The sequence below is a fragment of the Callospermophilus lateralis genome, chromosome 2 (genome assembly GCF_048772815.1).
Source record: "Callospermophilus lateralis isolate mCalLat2 chromosome 2, mCalLat2.hap1, whole genome shotgun sequence".
Classification (NCBI taxonomy): domain Eukaryota; kingdom Metazoa; phylum Chordata; class Mammalia; order Rodentia; family Sciuridae; genus Callospermophilus; species Callospermophilus lateralis.
This window is the reverse complement of record NC_135306.1, coordinates 25,661,256-25,679,950: the sequence shown is the minus strand read 5'-3', so window position 1 is coordinate 25,679,950 and position 18,695 is coordinate 25,661,256. Positions and strand designations below refer to the sequence as shown.

General features: G+C 46.4%; 1 protein-coding gene across 3 annotated transcripts in view; it reads left to right on the top strand.

Annotated features, from left to right (window-relative positions):
• Znf462 (zinc finger protein 462) overlaps positions 1-18,695 on the top strand; it is a 131,931-nt gene that overhangs the window by 55,503 nt on the left and 57,733 nt on the right. The window contains exons 3-7 of one of the 3 annotated variants that reach the window (XM_076845723.2): positions 87-3,112; positions 6,498-6,662; positions 8,411-8,514; positions 11,210-11,328; positions 14,226-14,417. In XM_076845723.2, the coding sequence (XP_076701838.1) occupies positions 87-3,112; positions 6,498-6,662; positions 8,411-8,514; positions 11,210-11,328; positions 14,226-14,417 (3,606 nt within the window). Of the gene's footprint in view, positions 1-86; positions 5,708-6,497; positions 6,663-8,230; positions 8,515-11,209; positions 11,329-14,225; positions 14,418-18,695 lie in introns of all 3 variants that reach the window. The other 2 variants (XM_076845722.2, XM_076845721.2) reach the window with 2 other exon arrangements.

The window sequence follows — 18,695 nt, the reverse complement described above, 5'->3', positions numbered from 1 at the left end:
GAAGAATAATTGAAATGATACTGATTTGCATGATTGAATTTCTTAATTCTCTTTTCTCATTTGGCTTATATGTTCATTCTCTCTAGGTCAAAATGCAACTGCATTGGGGACCGGAAGTTACTATGGCCACAGTCCAGGATATTATGGTCAGCATATTGCCCCTAATCCCAAACCAACAAACAAGTTTTTTCAATGCAAGTTCTGCGTACGCTACTTCAGGTCAAAAACCCTCCTCATAGAACACACTAGGAAGGTCCATGGGGCTCAAGCTGAAGGGAGTTCAGCAGGACCTCCCGTCCCAGGATCCTTAAATTATAATATCATGATGCACGAGGGATTTGGAAAGGTCTTCTCTTGCCAGTTTTGCACATATAAGTCACCAAGGAGGGCAAGAATAATTAAGCATCAGAAGATGTACCACAAAAACAACCTGAAGGAGAGCACAGCTCCTCCACCTGCTCCCGTCCCCTTGCCAGACCCCGTGGTTCCTCCTGTGTCCCTGCAGGACCCCTGCAAGGAACTGCCAGCAGAGGTTGTGGAGCGTAGCATCTTAGAATCCATGGTGAAGCCTTTGACCAAGTCTCGAGGCAACTTCTGTTGTGAGTGGTGCAGCTACCAGACACCTCGCCGAGAACGCTGGTGTGACCACATGATGAAGAAGCACCGCAGCATGGTCAAGATCCTTTCCAGCCTCAGACAGCAACAAGAAGGGACTAATCTTCCTGAAGTGCAGAACAAGAATGCCCCCAGTCCCCCATCCAATTCCACGTATCTGTCCATGAATGCTGCAAGCCGGGAGATACCCAACACCAACGTCTCCAACTACAGGGGCTCCATCGGCAACTCCATCATGAGACCCAATTCTTCAGCTTCCAAGTTTTCGCCCATGTCTTACCCTCAGATGAAGCCGAAGTCACCTCATAATTCTGGCCTTGTTAACTTGGCAGAGAGATCCCGTTATGGAATGACTGACATGACCAATTCTTCTGCTGACCTGGAAACTAACAGCATGCTAAATGACTCTAGTTCTGATGAAGAGTTAAATGAAATAGACAGTGAGAATGGCTTAAATGCTATGGATCACCAGACATCAGGCCTGTCTGCAGAGCAGCTGATGGGCTCCGATGGCAACAAATTATTGGAGACCAAGGGGATTCCGTTTAGAAGATTCATGAATAGGTTCCAGTGCCCCTTTTGTCCTTTCCTTACCATGCATCGACGTAGCATCTCCCGTCACATAGAAAACATCCACTTATCTGGAAAGACAGCTGTCTACAAATGTGACGAATGTCCGTTTACTTGCAAGAGCTCATTAAAACTTGGGGCTCATAAACAGTGTCACACGGGTACTATGTCAGATTGGGATGCTATGAACTCCCAGAGCGAAAGCATTTCCTCCTCGCTGAATGAAGGCGTGGTGTCCTACGAGAGCCCCAGCATCAATGGTAGGAAGTCGGGAGCCATGTTGGATCCCTTGCAGCAGCAACAGCCCCCCCAGCCACCACCGCCACCGCCACCGCCACCACCACCATCACAGCCACTCCAGCAGCCACAGCCACCGCAGCTCCAGCCGCCACATCAGGTGCCACCCCAGCCACAGCCACCACCCACGCAGCCGCCACCACCTCCCACACAAGCCCCGCCCCTGCACCCCTACAAATGCACCATGTGCAATTACTCCACCACCACCCTGAAAGGGCTAAGAGTCCATCAGCAGCACAAACATTCGTTCTGTGACAACTTGCCAAAATTTGAGGGGCAGCCCTCAAGCCTACCACTGGAAAACGAGACCGACAGCCACCCCTCTTCCAGCAGCACTGTGAAGAAAAGTCAGACCTCAATTCTTGGGTTGTCCTCCAAGAACAATTTTGTAGCTAAGGCCTCTAGGAAGCTCGCTAATGACTTTCCTCTCGATTTATCGCCCGTGAAGAAGAGAACTAGGATCGACGAGATAGCAAGCAACCTGCAGAGCAAGATTAACCAAACCAAACAGCAGGAAGATGCCGTGATCAATGTGGAGGACGACGAGGAGGAAGAGGAAGACAACGAAGTGGAGATAGAGGTGGAGCTGGACAGGGAAGAGGAGCCCACAGAACCGCTCATGGAGGTTCCCACTTCCTTTTCAGCCCAGCAGATTTGGGCCCGAGATGCCAGTGAGCCCCAGAAGGAGCCCAGTTTCCGCAGCATCACCCACGACTATAACGCTACCAATGGGGCTGAGATTGAGCTCACCCTTTCCGAGGACGAAGAGGATTATTACGGTTCCTCAACAAACATGAAAGATCATCAGGTTTCCAACGCAGCTCTGCTGAACACCCAAACTCCTATCTATGGAACTGAGCACAACAATGAAAATACAGACTTTGGTGACTCGGGAAGACTTTACTATTGCAAACACTGTGACTTTAACAACAAATCGGCCCGGAGTGTTAGCACCCACTACCAACGAATGCACCCCTATATTAAATTCAGCTTTAGGTACATCTTGGACCCTAATGATCACAGTGCAGTGTACAGGTGCCTGGAGTGCTATATCGATTACACCAACTTCGAAGATCTCCAGCAGCATTATGGTGAGCACCACCCAGAAGCCATGAATGTACTCAACTTTGACCATTCGGATCTGATCTACCGGTGTCGGTTTTGTTCCTACACGAGCCCCAATGTTAGAAGCCTGATGCCCCATTACCAAAGAATGCATCCCACCGTGAAGATCAACAACGCTATGATCTTTTCCAGCTATGTCGTGGAGCAGCAGGAAGGTCTGAATACCGAATCCCAGACCCTGAGGGAGATTCTGAACTCGGCTCCCAAGAACCTGGCGACGTCCACTCCCGTGGCTCGTGGTGGTGGTATGCCTGCTGCGTTTGGTAAGAATACTCCTTCGAAGACCTTTACTCCAGAATGTGAAAATCAGAAGGACCCTTCGGTCAACACCGTGGTCGTTTACGATTGTGACGTTTGCTCATTCGCAAGCCCCAACATGCATTCTGTCTTGGTCCATTATCAGAAGAAACACCCTGAAGAAAAGGCTTCCTACTTTAGGATCCAGAAAACCATGCGCATGGTGTCTGTGGACAGGGGCTCTGCCCTTGCTCAGTTGTCATTTGAGGTGGGTGCTCCAATGTCTCCCAAAATGTCCAACATGGGTTCCCCACCCCCCCCACCACCCCCGCCACCAGACCTCAGTACTGAGCTTTACTACTGCAAACACTGTTCCTACAGCAATCGGTCAGTTGTGGGAGTGCTTGTTCACTACCAGAAAAGACACCCAGAAATAAAGGTTACTGCCAAATATATCAGGCAGGCTCCTCCCACAGCTGCAATGATGAGAGGGGCCGAAGGGCCCCAAGGCTCCCCTCGGCCTCCTGCCCCCATGCAACCGCTGAACCGAAGCAGTTCTGAGAGAGATGGCCCTCCTGTGGAGAATGAGATGTTCTTTTGCCAGCACTGTGATTATGGGAACCGGACGGTCAAAGGTGTACTCATTCATTATCAGAAGAAGCATCGAGACTTCAAGGCCAATGCAGATGTGATCCGGCAGCACACGGCAACCATCCGAAGCCTCTGCGACCGAAACCAGAAGAAACCTGCTAGCTGTATGCTTCTCCCCTCCTCTGGCATGGAGCGGGACAAAACTAAACTCCGAGCGCTCAAATGTAGGCAGTGCTCATATACCTCGCCCTACTTCTATGCACTGAGGAAGCATATCAAGAAAGACCACCCTGCCCTGAAGGCCACGGTCACGTCCATCATGCGATGGGCGTTTCTGGATGGCTTGATAGAGGCTGGCTACCACTGTGAGTGGTGCATCTATTCCCACACAGAGCCCAATGGTTTGCTCCTGCATTACCAAAGGAGGCATCCAGAGCACTATGTGGATTACACTTACATGGCTACCAAACTCTGGGCAGGGCCAGATCCATCCCCATCCTCTCTCACCATGCCAGCTGAAGCCAAAACATACAGATGCAGGGACTGTGTTTTTGAAGCCATCTCCATCTGGGACATCACCAATCATTACCAAGCATTCCACCCCTGGGCCATGAATGGCGATGAGTCGGTACTGCTAGATATCATCAAGGAGAAAGACACCGTGGAGAAGCCCATCCTTGGGCCGGAAGAGCTGGCAGGCCCTGTGAATTGTGAAAACAGCATGCCCACCCCGCTCCCCGAGCAGGAAGCCGAATGCCCAGAGGATGCAAGACTTTCCCCAGAGAAAAGCATGCATCTTGCTTCAGCCAACCCCGCCATCTCCTCCACCCCCTACCAGTGCACGGTGTGCCAGTCGGAGTATAACAACTTGCACGGCCTCCTCACCCATTATGGGAAGAAGCACCCCGGCATGAAGGTGAAGGCTGCTGACTTCGCCCAAGACATCGACATCAACCCAGGTGCCGTCTACAAATGCAGGCATTGTCCCTACATCAACACTCGCATCCACGGTGTCCTGACTCACTACCAGAAGAGACACCCGGCCATCAAGGTGACCGCGGAGGACTTTGTGCACGACGTGGAGCAGTCTGCGGACATAACCCAGAACGACATGGAGGAGACGAGCAGGATTTTCAAGCAAGGGTACGGTGCCTACCGGTGCAAACTCTGTCCGTACACGCACGGCACTTTGGAGAAACTCAAAATCCATTACGAGAAGTACCACAACCAGCCCGAATTCGATGTCTTTTCCCCATCCCCCCCGAAGCTGCCAGTCTCCCTCGAGCCTGAGATAACCACTGAAGTGAGCCCCTCCCAAGTCTCCATCACCGAGGAGGAGGTGGGAGAGGAGCCCGTGTCCACGTCTCACTTCTCTACCTCGCACCTGGTCTCCCACACTGTGTTCCGGTGCCAGCTCTGCAAGTACTTCTGCTCCACGAGGAAGGGGATCGCCAGGCACTACCGCATCAAGCACAACAACGTCCGCGCCCAGCCGGAGGGCAAGAACAACCTCTTCAAGTGTGCCCTGTGTGCCTACACCAACCCCATCCGCAAAGGGCTGGCGGCCCATTACCAGAAGCGCCACGACATCGATGCGTATTACACCCACTGCCTGGCAGCCTCCCGGACCATCAGCGACAAGCCCAACAAGGTGATCATCCCGTCCCCGCCCAAGGACGACTCCCCCCAGCTGAGCGAGGAACTCCGGAGGGCAGTGGAGAAGAAAAAGTGCTCCTTGTGCTCCTTCCAGTCGTTCAGCAAGAAGGGCATCGTGTCCCATTACATGAAGCGCCACCCGGGGGTGTTCCCAAAGAAGCAGCACGCCAGCAAGTTGGGGGGCTACTTCACGGCCGTCTACGCGGATGAACACGAGAAGCCCCCGGTGATGGAAGAGGAGGAGAGAGGCAGCTTTGAGAAAGCCGAGGTGGAGGGCGAAGCCCAGGAGATCGAGTGGCTCCCGTTCCGCTGCATCAAGTGCTTCAAGCTGTCCTTCAGCACCGCGGAGCTGCTGTGCATGCATTATACTGACCACCACAGCCGGGACCTGAAGAGGGACTTCGTCATCCTAGGCAACGGCCCCCGCCTACAGAGCTCCACCTACCAGTGCAAGCACTGTGATAGCAAGTTGCAAAGCACAGCCGAGCTGACCTCACACTTGAACATTCACAACGAGGAATTCCAGAAGCGTGCCAAACGTCAGGAGAGGAGGAAACAGCTTTTGAGCAAGCAGAAATATGCAGATGGTGCTTTTGCAGATTTCAAACAAGAGAGGGTAAGGATATGTTTTGATTCCCCTTCCCCCAGGAGGCCTCTCATCACTGTGCTCACATGCACTACTTCTTCGTTGCCAGCCAAGCTGCTGCAGGCTTCCTAGTGACTTAGCTTGCCAGAGAGCTCAATAAGTCAATTAAACATTTCGAGCTTGATATCCCCTGTTCTATGCTCACCCCTCTCCACGGTCCTGTCCCCCTCCCTCTCTCCCTCTGACTCCTCCCATGGCTCCCCAGGGGAGGTTTGGGGTGGTTTCTGTGTATGTCTTTCTGCCAAGTAGCCTAATCTGAAGCCTAGTTATACAACAGTGCTCGCTCTTTCCTAAGGCCGTGGTGGGCTGTCTCTTGGTACCATTAGCACTTCTCAGCCATGTCTTGGTCTTCAGTGTTTGCTCCAGCCACCTAACACCTCAAGGAGTAGATAAAAAAAAAAAAAAAAAAAAAAAAAAAAAATCAAGACGTTCATTCATGGCGCAGCTGTGCAACGCTTCACCTGCGTAGTTGAAACTGGTTTGAAAACCAGATAACTTAGTGGCAGTGACGATGAGCTTCCTGCACAGAAATCTTCTCCACTCACAAGCCGTAACATATTTGGGTTCCAGAGACTGTGTCTAGTAGGCAGTGTGCCATGACTGAAAGAAGTTGTTATATAAAAATACTCGCCTATGTCTCCCTTGGTGTTTAACCTGCTAATCTGCTTTAAAATAAAAATATGCCAGTAAACTACAAGAATAAATGCCTGCCATTGAGGGAGGGCTTGGAGTACTGATGGCTACCACTGTATTTTACCAGCCTTTTGGCCACTTAGAAGAGGTGCCAAAGATCAAGGAGAGGAAAGTGGTGGGCTACAAATGTAAATTCTGTGTGGAAGTGCACCCAACGCTCCGAGCCATCTGCAATCACCTGCGGAAGCACGTCCAGTATGGCAATGTCCCGGCCGTGTCCGCCGCCGTGAAGGTGAGAATGGAAAGTTCTGGATGCGTGTTCTTGCGTGTGAGCGGCTCGAGGTACCTATTAACCCATTGCTTAAAGCAGCTCGGGAGAGAGCATCTCAGAGCGTGGGCACTCCCGGGAGTGGTGCTCCCCTCGGTTTGGCTTGCTTTGATTTCTTTGCAGGTTGGACCTTCATCATCTTTCTGTTGGGGGAAAGGTCGAGTTTTGATCTGGTTTCCTCCCGTGTGGATAGTTTGTGGACACAGAAGGTCCTGGATTCTCGGTACAGGAGGCTGTGGGTCGTCCTTCAGTTCTGTGTTAGTGCCATTAGGTCTTTGCTCTTCGAAGCGGCCTGAGCTCTTACGAGGAATCAAATGGGTTCTGTTTCCATCATCCATCCGATCCTCCTGCTGCCCGAATCTTACTATTCTCTTCTGGAGGAGGATTCAGAAAGCCCAGGAGACCCTGTCCTTTGATTCTTATCTTGGGTCCTTGGGGGAATGTGAAGGGTATTAATTAAACCCAAAGCCAAAAGCCTTGGAGTTGTACTTGACCCTCAGAGCCCTTTGACCTGGCTTTTCTGTTCCATCCCTTCTCCCCGTGTGCTGCCAAGTGTCCTCCCTCCTCCCCTGACTTTCACGGGGCCACCTGTTTTGAACATCATAATCCAAAGAGCAACCACAGTTTCCATTCCACACCTCCATCCCTGCTTTGCAGAACACTGTTGCTGAGCACATGTCATTTTTGAACACGGAAGTAAACTCGGGTCTCTGCCCTTTCTCTCTGGATACATGAATGTATTTGTGTCATCTGCCCTTCTTGATCTTGCATCCTGTTTTTGCCAATTTAGCACAAAGGTAAAGCTTCTACTTCATTGAAGACTGAAGCCTTCTGTCTTTGGACAGAACAATGACAACCCAGGGACAGCAGCAGGTGGCTTCCTCTACATACCACTGCAGCGTGCCCCAGGATTGTTTCCTGGAATCAATGCAAGAGAAAATCAGATTCAACGAACTACCTCGAAAAATGGGTGACTTAAAACCAGGCTGCTCCTTAACTCTTGGGATGAATTATGCAGCCACCTGCAGATAAGGGGTGAGGGTGAAGTCACTGTCTGCGGGTGGGAGGCAGAGAGCAGGGTCTTTTGCTTTGCCTCACATCAAATAATGGCCCAAGTCTCCTTGATGGTCAGACCGCTCTGCTGTTTCTCATCTTGCTTTCCTTTTCTTTGAACTATAACCCTAACCAAATTTTAATGTCGGTCTAGATGAGCAAATAGTTGAAATTTTTGAAATTTTCTTTTAAAGATGGGCAATCAAGTGAACTGTCTTCAGACTGGGATAACGCCTCTCACATTTCCCAGGCAGTGCCGACCGTTGTCCGGATATGTTGCCTTAAATCCACCATGGCATGAAGAACGCCAGTCAGGCTTGCCCTCCCTCCAGGGGGAGCCAGAGAGGCAGGGGAGGAACCTTTAACCGGAAATGCCGATGAGCTTGGGAGATGAAGGGAGCAGAGGAAAGCTGGGGGCAGTGACGATGGATATTTATTTTGTTGGTGGGGCATGTGTGTGTGTGTGGTTCTCTTAGCAGGAGGCTGACGACCCTTCCCACTTGTTCCTGGATGGATTGGAAGCGGCCAAAGATGCCAGTGGCGCCCTGGTGGGCCGGGTGGATGGTGGACACTGCTTGCTTGATGGAATGTTGGAGGATGAAACCCGGCCGGGGGGATACCATTGCAGTCAATGTGACAGAGTCCTGATGTCCATGCAGGGGCTGCGTTCTCATGAGAGGAGCCACCTGGCCCTGGCCATGTTTACCCGCGAGGACAAGTACAGCTGCCAGTATTGCTCCTTTGTCTCTGCCTTCAGGCACAAGTAAGTACTATTGGGTGGTCCTTAGTGGTTCCTGGGAGAAGATTTTGTAGTCGGAGGCAGCTAAAGCTACAGTAGGAGAAACCAGGATGAGCGAGAAGGCCCCACTCAGCCTGCTTTACCTGCCCTCATGCTGCCTGAGCCTTAGGCTTCTCAGCTGTAAAATGGCACTAAGAACAGGAACGCTCGTATGGCATTGGATTTGGCAAACGCAGGCATTTTAAAAAAAATAGGGGGTGGATGAGTTTATGGATCTGCCAAATATTCAGCCACAGCTTAGCCGTCATTTAAGGAAACAGAGTTCCATTTGGAAAGCTGAATTGCTAAAGAGGGAGAATGAGGACTATTAAACCATGTGACCAAAGAACCAATCACTGCTTGTGATTTTAAGAGACCTTTTGAAGTATAAATTTGGGGTAGGCGTGTAATGCTTCATGGAGTGCTGGGAAGTAAGTTTCGAAAAGCAAACTTTTGTTATATAGCAGAGAGGTAAATGTTCAATCGTGCATTTTCATATTCTTGGAGGAGGGTAACTGATAGTGGGTGCTCTTTATTTTTGTAAACATTGAAATTAAGTGATGGGATGTTTGCTTCTTTAAAAAGATAAAGTGCTACTCGGTAGTTGCTGAAAATAGGGGGAAGCAGTGTTTCTGCCGAGGTTAGGATAGGTCACTAATCTTTATTATTATACAGGGCCTCATATCTGATCTTTGCCGTTAGATCCCCACTCCCTTCAGTTCACAGGTATTTACTGAATAGCACCTGGCCGGTTGTCTGGCACATAGTGGAACCCCAGCAAATACTTGTAAACAAGGAAGACCCCCTCGTACACACACTAGCCCCTGAACCTTGGGGGCACATAAATGAACAGGACAGGGTCTGTGACTTAAGGGCTGGGTTATAAAACAAACAGAGAAAGGGCTTGGCAAATTCAGGTCCATTTCTTTAGAGAAATAACATTAAATGCCACGAAGTTCAACAAAGGGAAGTGTTATATCCACTTTGGAAGCATCAGGAAGGTTTTATGGGGTGTGGGGTACTCCAGTCGAGTCTTGAAGTTAGGAAGCTAGGACTGGGATAGTTGGGAAAGGAGGTTAAGTGTGGAGAACAGATGAGTGGCCAAGCCAAGGAGGATCGTGGCTCCCTGGGCCCAGGTCGGGTAGGGGCGGGTTTCAGTTTGACTGGTTCTTAGGTTACATGTAAAGGACCAGTGGAAGATAAGGTGTGAATGTTTGAATAGAGACCAGATTTAGAGTCTCAATGCCAGGAATGAACACTTTACAAGTTTTATTACTGGTAAAAGGAAGAGTTGGGTATGAGTAAAGTAGCCATAACTGATAATTGTCCCTCACTATATAAGCAAATTCTAGTATTAACCTTTTTACATTCTCAAAATCTCTCTTTACATGAGGGATGTTCCTATTATTATCTCCATTTTATGGGTAAGAAAAATGAGACCTGCAGGCTGGGTGTGGTGGTGCACACCTGTAATCCCAGCTGCTTGGGAGGCTGAGGCAGGAGGATCCTGAGTTCAAAGCCAGCCTCAGCAAAAAGCAAGGCACTAAGCAACTCAGTGAGACCCTGTCTCTAAATAAAATACAAAATAGGGCTGGGGATGTGGCTTAGTGGTTAAGTTCCTCTGAGTTCAATCCCTGGTAACAAAAAATAAAAATAAGAGTGAAAAATGAAAGAAAAGTGAGACCTGCAGAAAGTAAGTAGCTTACAAGTAATGTTCACATGGCTTACAAGTAATCATTGAGATTTTATCCCAGCCAGCCTGACTCTTATAACTCCTGCTCTTGAGTTGAAAAGATAGAGATTATTTCAGAAGTGGTAACAGTAGTTGAAGTTTGGGAATGGTTGAGGGAATGGACCTGCATTCTGTTAAATGGTAAGCAGTAGCATTCCTGTGTGGGCCATTTAGAATGGCATTTAGTTCTCTGGGGTACTGACACAAATTAGAACTTTCCCCCATACTTTGTTTGGTAGATTTATCATTTTTTAGACTCCTATTTATCGTAAAGTATGGGGGTTTCTTCTAATTAATGTCCTCGTAAGTTGCTTCTGGAAGACTGATGTGCAACAGATGTGGTTGGGTTTATTACAGGGGGGTGACTAGCACCCTTGATCACATGACTCCTTCAAACTCATTGCACTGTGCCTCCATACTCACTAGATGCTGGAATAGATCAGCCCACTGCAAGCAGGACAGCCGCTTTGAAAACTCCCTTCTCTACTCCAGTGTTCACCCTGCAAATAGAATTAAAATTTAAAAATACAGCCCTTTTAAATGCTAAATCTAATTTCCATTTTTGTTTTGGATTAGTTAAGTGGATTACTCTCACCTCCTGGGCAGAAAATATGAATTCACTGACCTTGGTTATACCTTCTTTTTCTGGATGCCCCCTTTTAGTTATGGGACTTCCAAGAAGAAAAATAAGAATCTTCCATGACTTATTGCCATTATACATCTCTTACCCCAGAAAGATCTCTTCCTCTCTTTCTTTAGCTTTCCCTCCTCTTTGAGCAAGTCCAACAACTCTTGCTTAGTTGTTGATTTATTTGTATGGCAAGGGCCCTCTTTAGAAAGTAGATGAAGGGATTTTGAACAGCTTGGAAGTGGGATGTGTAGAAAAAGTGGAGAAAATGTTGAATGTAGTTTTTAACTTGTTTCCCTTTCTTTCCTTTCCACATCAAGTTTGGATCGCCATATGCAAACCCACCATGGACACCATAAACCATTCCGATGCAAACTCTGCTCCTTCAAGTCCTCGTATAACAGCCGGCTGAAAACACACATACTCAAAGCTCATGCTGGTGAGTTGGTATTTGTGGTGCACAAGTTCTTTAGCATGCTCTGAGTTCATAACCCAACAGTCTTTATTAAGTGAAATTTTCGTTCTTTTTCCCCATGCATGAGCATAAGCTATTCCTGAAATGGTTACAGGTTTGGTTTTATTTTTATCTGTTAAAGAAAACTGGAAACAAATTCAGAAAAATATTTTTAAGAATTAAAAGTCAAAATAATCACCCATGTCATGTTTAATTCATCCTACCAACTAGAATTAGACTGTTCTCCTTCTTAAAAGATATTTCTAAATTACCTAACCTTGCCAGTGGAATTGCAGAGAATTGTTATATCCACTAAAAGAGAATCCCCCCCTCAAATAAAGGTGTAATCTAAAGGAAGTTGGATATACCAAAGAGAACTCAAAGTGTGAAATTTCTCAAGATGGGCTCATGGGTCAGTCGTTTCCTTTCTATTTGGGGTTGCAACTGTGTAGGAACTGTGCTCTCTCTCTCAATGCTTATCTCATTGGGTCAACCTGGTGAACACCTGTTACCTGAGCATGTTATAGGTATCATCCTATTCAGTCTTCATGGTAATCCTACAGGGTAGGTGCTGTGTGGCTTCCTTTGTGCCTTGTGTAACACTTTATAACATTTTGAATAATATTATAAAAACTACCCAAAACCAGGGTCCTTCACTTTTGCCATGTTTGTACCCCGTGTCTCTTTGCTATCTCCAGGTAGTGGGCCCATTGAACTTGCTTATTATCACAAAACTACTCAAGCCTTCTGGCTGCTCTGAGCCCCATTGGAGTTTAGGGATGGGACAGTGAGATTAGCTGCATGTGCCTGTTTCTGTCTTTTGGGGTTTTTGTGTCTCCAGGAAACTCTCCTAATGTTCAAGGTGTAAGTGGCTTCAGAGTTCAACTCCAGTCTCTTCTAATTTGTGCATATTGTAAATTATTGAGCTGGGACAGCATTCTGGTGCATTTTCCCCATAGACCTCAAGCTTTGTCAAAACTTCTGGGAGCTGGGTAAGTGGTTGGACCTGTGGGAAGGACTCTGAAGAGTGTTCGAGACTGCGCACTGACTCCAGGGCACTAAACTGAAGACTGTTTTGGGGGCTGACCAAGCTGACTGGCTTTCTTCTGCTCACTGGCTAGCAGGAAGGAAGCATCCAGAAAGAGAGAATAGGAGCAGTATAATTCCACTAGGTCTCCATGGCATGGCTCTGAGTCACTGAGAGAAGCTTGACTTGGAAAAAGCCAGTACATTTTCTAAAGGTCTCTCTATTTGTCTATTCTAGGTGGATTATTTTATAATATTTTAAAGCAGTGGTATGACCCAACAAATAATCTGGACTTGAATTCTCTGTCATGTGGTGGGACTCCAGCCACCCAGCAAGATTTATGCAACCGAGCTTGCATTTAAGGAAACAAACAAACAAGTAGTGTTAGGGCAGTAACCTTGCCTATAATAGTATACACAAGCAAACAGCATTGTCTGCTGCCCAACATTGTTGCCTAACTCCTAGGCAGTGGTCAAGAGGCCAAGTGATTTGTGTTCTTGTCTGGGTGTCTGAATCTTTGAACTTTTTTTTTTTTTTTTTTTTGCTGTGTAGTGCTATGTAAATTAAGGTTTTCTGTAGTTCTCTTCAGGACCTCTTGGAAAAGCAAGCTCTGGAGGTCATCGGTGGTGAGAAGATTTAATTGCAAAACTTGGATGCTGAGCTCTCTTTGCATATAAAACCAGTTAGTAATTTTCAGAATAGTAGGAGTGAAACAAAATCTCAGCCAGCTAAAAGCAAGGGCAGGCCGACCCTCCATTCCTCTTCTTCCTCTGTAGACCCACAACACTGCCCATTCATTTGTACTGATAGTTTATCAAGAGGGTATGCCCACATTTGTTTAATCATTTCTTTGTGTTTAAAATTTTGGGTGGTTTCATACCTTTTTCAGACAGTAATGTAAATTTCTAAATAAAATTTTCTCTAAATTATATTTTCTTTATAGAGACTCTCAGAAAGGACTAGGATTATTGGGTTGGGGGCTTGAGTGCTTTTGTTGTTACCAGAAGCAAAGTTGCTTTCTGAATTGATCATACTAGTGTACATTTGCCCAATAACATAAACATACCCACTTCATTCTTAAAATGTAATTAGTTGAAAAGTTGACTTATGGCAAAGATAAGCCTCACTCTTGTCTTAACATGGTCCTGATGATCTGTGTGATATTTCAGTTTTAATGTACTCCTTGTTGAAGAATATTAGTGAGACATATAACCCCCATGTGTTTACATACACAACTCTTCCATCAAAGCAATGATTTATTTTTACTCATTTCTGCTCTGTTGGTTTGGATAGGAAAATGGAATTTTATGATGAGGTTTGTGAGCTGATTTTAAAAAGAAAGAAGAATGTGTGTACATACTTTGAGGGGGTGTGTAGTTTGTCAGGAAATGAAAATTGGGACTCGCATTGTAGAGCTGGCTTGGAGTGACTGTGTGTTTGGGAAGCCACTGGTAGATGGTTAGGTTAAGAAGGAAACGTATTTGTTTTTATGGTTGACTGATACATGACATGGTCAATTCTGGTATGGAGAGGGAGGAAGAGGGATGGGGAAACTTTCTGAAGGAGATAAGAAAGACAGTTGGTTTCTCTTCCTGCTGTGGAGTCATCCCAAAGTCTCACCTCATCTAGAAGGACATGAAATGAACAGTGACCAGGCCTCTTGCTTATGGAGAGCATGGAAGAGTTTCATCCCCAGGAACCTTGTGGGCAGGGGGTTGGCTTGGAAGGGTTCCTAGACCATGAAGCTTGGGAAACACATCTCTAGGATGAATTAACTGTGTTGGTTTGTTCTCTGCCCTGCCTTCTCCCCTCCCACTCCATTTCCCGTCTGTCCCTTACCACCTTCTCCTTCCAGGTGAACATGCCTACAAGTGTTCTTGGTGCTCATTTTCCACCATGACAATCAGCCAGTTGAAGGAACACTCCCTCAAGGTCCACGGAAAAGCCCTGACCCTCCCACGGCCACGGATTGTCAGTCTTCTCTCCTCACATGCCCACCACTCCTCCCAAAAGACGACCCCCACTGAAGAGGTGGAAGACTCCAATGGTAAAAACGGTGGGCTGGGATTCATTGCCTCTCGTTCTTTCTAGAGGAAACTCCTACATGAAAGCTTAACAGTTCAAGTGAAGGAATAAATATGGGGAGGTTGAGTCCATCTAGAAATTGGAGTTGGGAGGGGTGCGATCTCTTTAAGAATAGCATAGTGCTCTGGTAAAACAGCGGTGGGTACTCACGTGAGCATTGCCCGGGAAGGAGCATGCTGGCTGGGATGGGTCAGGGCGGGATTCTTCTGTGTGGGTTTGAGCAAGACCAGAATGGAATATCCAGCAGTTTTTTTGTTTGCTCATTTTTCCTTATATTTCTAATAACCAATAATATATATATATGTCCAATGAGCTGTTTGAGGTAACAAGTATGCAAGTTAATTCAAAGTAGGAAGGGCGAGGGAGCATGAGTATTTCTGAGCAGGCCACATGGTATATCAGGGGCACCATAGTGAATTCTTATAGCTGAAGGATGTTGGAGAAGCGATAATTGGGAGGAGGGTTCTGTTTTGGAGCTTAAAAAGAAAACAGGGAGCTGTTTTCTTTTTAAGATCTTTTCCAGATCCTCTCACTGGTCATGTGAGCAAAGCTAGATGAGGACAGAAAGAGAGTCCAGTCTTGGAGCCTGCAGGCATGGCATAGTGAACCAAGGGATAATGCAAAGTTTGGGCCAGAACAGGAAACAGACCTGTGTTGGCCACTCTGCTCATCTTAGACAACTGCTGAATCAGACACTTGGGAGAGAAAGAGGGAAGTCTGTGGATCCTGGAGGTACAGGGGAGCTGCTCTCCTCCAACCCCTTCAAATGCTTGGATCCCTTCTTTGGTGTCTCCCAGCCGCTAACTGCCACTGGCTTGCATAGCTCCAAACCCAGGGACTGGGCTGTTCCCTGACTCCTGCATTCCTGGGCAGAGCTTCGTAGACAGGAAAGAAAGTGGAACTAAGGCCTGGATTAGAGTCTCACTTTCAATGCTAGTGGTGTTTCCCCAGGTGATCTTAGTTTCCTGGATAATGAGACCTGCCTTCACAGGTTGTCTAGAGAGTAATGAGAAAAGGTACACCTGTAAAGTGCCCAGTACAATATGTGACATATAAGAAGTCTGTCATTTTATGGGTTGTCATTTTATTTCTTTTTTTTTTCCATCTTTTGACTGCTTTTCTGGCCTTTGAGACCATTTATAGCAAGTATGAATTTGGGGTTATTTTTAATGTAGGGTTTAAAATAGAAGACTCTCCCATTGACCTGATGATCTAAGGGCTCAACTTGTCAACCTGGTCTAATTCTCAGATTACTAGAACAGTACGAGGTAATCTTTATTCATGAGGTCTGTGAGTGGGAGGAAATGAACAGGTAAGTCCCAAGACCAAAAAAAAAAAAAAATAAAAGATCTTTATTGAGTTGTAGGGCTTGGTGTCCTGTCCTCTGCAAATCATTAGGCAGTGTGTTAAACACTGTAGTTCCTTACTGGTATCCCTGTGTTAAGGCACTGCTGTTTAACAAAGAAAGCTGATTTGTTTGTTTTTTTAGGGGGTACTGGGATTGAACCCAGGGCCTCATATATGCTAGGCAATAATTCCACACCTCTAGCTCATTAAGGCTTCTTAAGATGCTATGGCTTGTCATAAACTGAGCACACGCGCTACTCAATTGTCTAGTGGTTTAAAATGCGGGAGAATGTCTATGGTGTTGGCTTGTTTTTTTCCTTCCCAGAAAACTTGAGAGTCTCAAACTTGGGACCTGGAGAGAGTACATGTGAAAGGTTAAAGAAAATGCCCTTTTTGTATCTTGAGATTCAACTCATTGGAAAACATTGGTATTTTGCAACCAGAGGGCAAAATCTAATTTGACCCAAATTGTAGCTCTCTATTAACTTTTTTTTTTTTTTTTTGGTGACACTGGGGATCTAACCCAGGGCCTTGAGTGTGTGAGGCAAGTGCTCTACCACTGAGTTACACCCCCCAGCCCATTAACATGCTTTTTATGTAATTGTTTTTGTCTGAAATGGAAGCCACACCCGGGAGCCTTTTGGTTGAAATTGGTCCATCCAAACACCATTCTCAGCAAAAGCTTTTCTTGGGAAGTTTCTCTCAGTGTCCAATCTTTTTCCATTGTCCTTTTTCCATGAAAGATGGGTCTCTATCAAGACCAGAATCTCTTATAGATAGATGTCCCACTGCATGGACCATATTTCTCTACATAAGCTCAGAAGAGTTGAGTTATGTCAGCTTCCTGAGCCTGTCTTCTCTACCAAGAGGTTGGCCAAGGACAGAAGAATCAAACATGAATACAATACTGTTCTAGACCTCCAAAAGCTTAAAATCAAATGCTTAGAAGACATTATCAGCACTTGAATCTGAGCTAACCACAACCCCATACCTGAGGCCTGACCTTTTTTCGGGGTGATGTCAGAGTCATAGATGCTGGGCAGAGGGGAAACATGGCGATATGATATTAGGTAATTGCGCAATACAGACAGCCCAGCTTTGCCCAGCCACAGGAAGGTAATTTCCTATATATAAAAGCGATTTTCCTTTCCTTCTCAAGAAACAGTATAGTAACTGAAAGCTCTAGGTGGTAACCATTTAGTAAGGCCTACACAAAAGGCATTGGACCTGTGCTGTTTTTAAGGTATATAAATAGCCCATATCACAGGACCAGTGGTGATTAGTTTAATTAAATGACAAAAAGTTGATTAGAAGGCAGGGTGGACAGAAAGAAGGCATCAAATGGGCTGTTCTCATGAAGGAACAATTCCGTGGAAAGAATAAATAATGGCTCCTCCTCCCCGTGTTTTCTTGAAGCCTTAGGTTTTGCTGTAGGTTTTGCATGGTTCTGAGTGGCCTTGAGTGACTGAGGCAGCCTACACTCGGAGCACTGTTTGCCAGGGATCTGGATGGTGGATTCCTAGAAACAGCTCAGTCTGGAGGATGGAAAAACAGCTGTGGGGCTAGACAGTAGCCTGTAAATCATGCTTTGAATGGTGTTTAAAACACACATGTGAAATCCAATTGCACATTTTAATAGGCAGAAGCTGTGGGGCTATTGGCTCTCAGTTAAGGTTTCCCACACTGCAGATGCCAGGACACTGTGAACACACGAACCAAAAATGTGTTGCAGGCCTGGGGGGAGTCAAGATCCATAAAACCAGGGAAATCACCAGTGTGTCCTTGGCTTTCTGAATCCCTAGTGAGGGATGTGAATAAAACGAGTTGACATGCTCACTGCTCTTTGCAGTGGTCAGATGCTTGCTGTCTTGAGAGCAAGCCAGTCCTCTCTGGCAGAGGGAAACAGCCCAAATGGGAGGTTGTTCCTTCTCTCTCTGACCCAGAGGAAATCATTGCAAGGGAGAGAGGCGAGAATGGAGAGAGTGGAGGGCGGCCTCTCACCCCAGCTGCCAGGCCACACACCTGTTCCATGCTTAAACAGTGCTCTTGGGCCAAGCTGTCAATCTTGACGTGTTTCACCAACCCCTGAATCCTCCATGTCTTCTTCATGATCAGTTTTTTGGATAGCAGAGCAAAGGCTGTATGGTATTGGTTTTGTGTATAGGATAATGGGAAATGACACATAATTGCTATTCAAAACAACACATTAAGGGGAGACAATAAGTTTGTCAACAGAGCAAAGTGCTGTGCTGTGTTTGTGTTGACTGTGTTCCTTCTCCTGCCATATAAAATATAGGACTGGCTTTTATCAGGCTGTTTCCTAGTCTCTGTTTTCAGCATAGAAAAATACACAGACATTCACAGCTAGAAAATAACAAAGAAATGAGGCCAGCATAGTTTAGCCATGAGATCTGTTTATGTCTGAGAAGCTGCACAAGGCATGGGCAATGGATGTGTAATTTAAAATTCGGCTATATCCTTTATAAGATGTCAAGCCAATGATGCCATTTCATCTTTTTTCTCCCATGAATTTCCCCCAATGAAAAATTTAAGAAGAACTTTTTCTGTCCAGTTATGCTGTATGGAATCGCTTGCTTTGGGAAATGCGATTAGGATACATTTGAAATAAAACAGGAATCAGGTACTAAGATAGGTACACAATGAATAAGGTGAATGAGGGTAGCATGGTGTTTTTTTGTCCATACCCTGGTTAGCAACCTAGAAAGAACACAAAAATCTCTTGGTCCTGAGATCTGCCCCTTTATAATTAAATCTCCAGAGAGTCCACCCAGAGAAGTCTTTGATATTGTAGATTAGTTGAAAAGGTTTGGAAGGAGCGATATGACTTTTCTGCCTCAATTTTCAGTTGCCTTTTTTACTCTAAACTTAATTT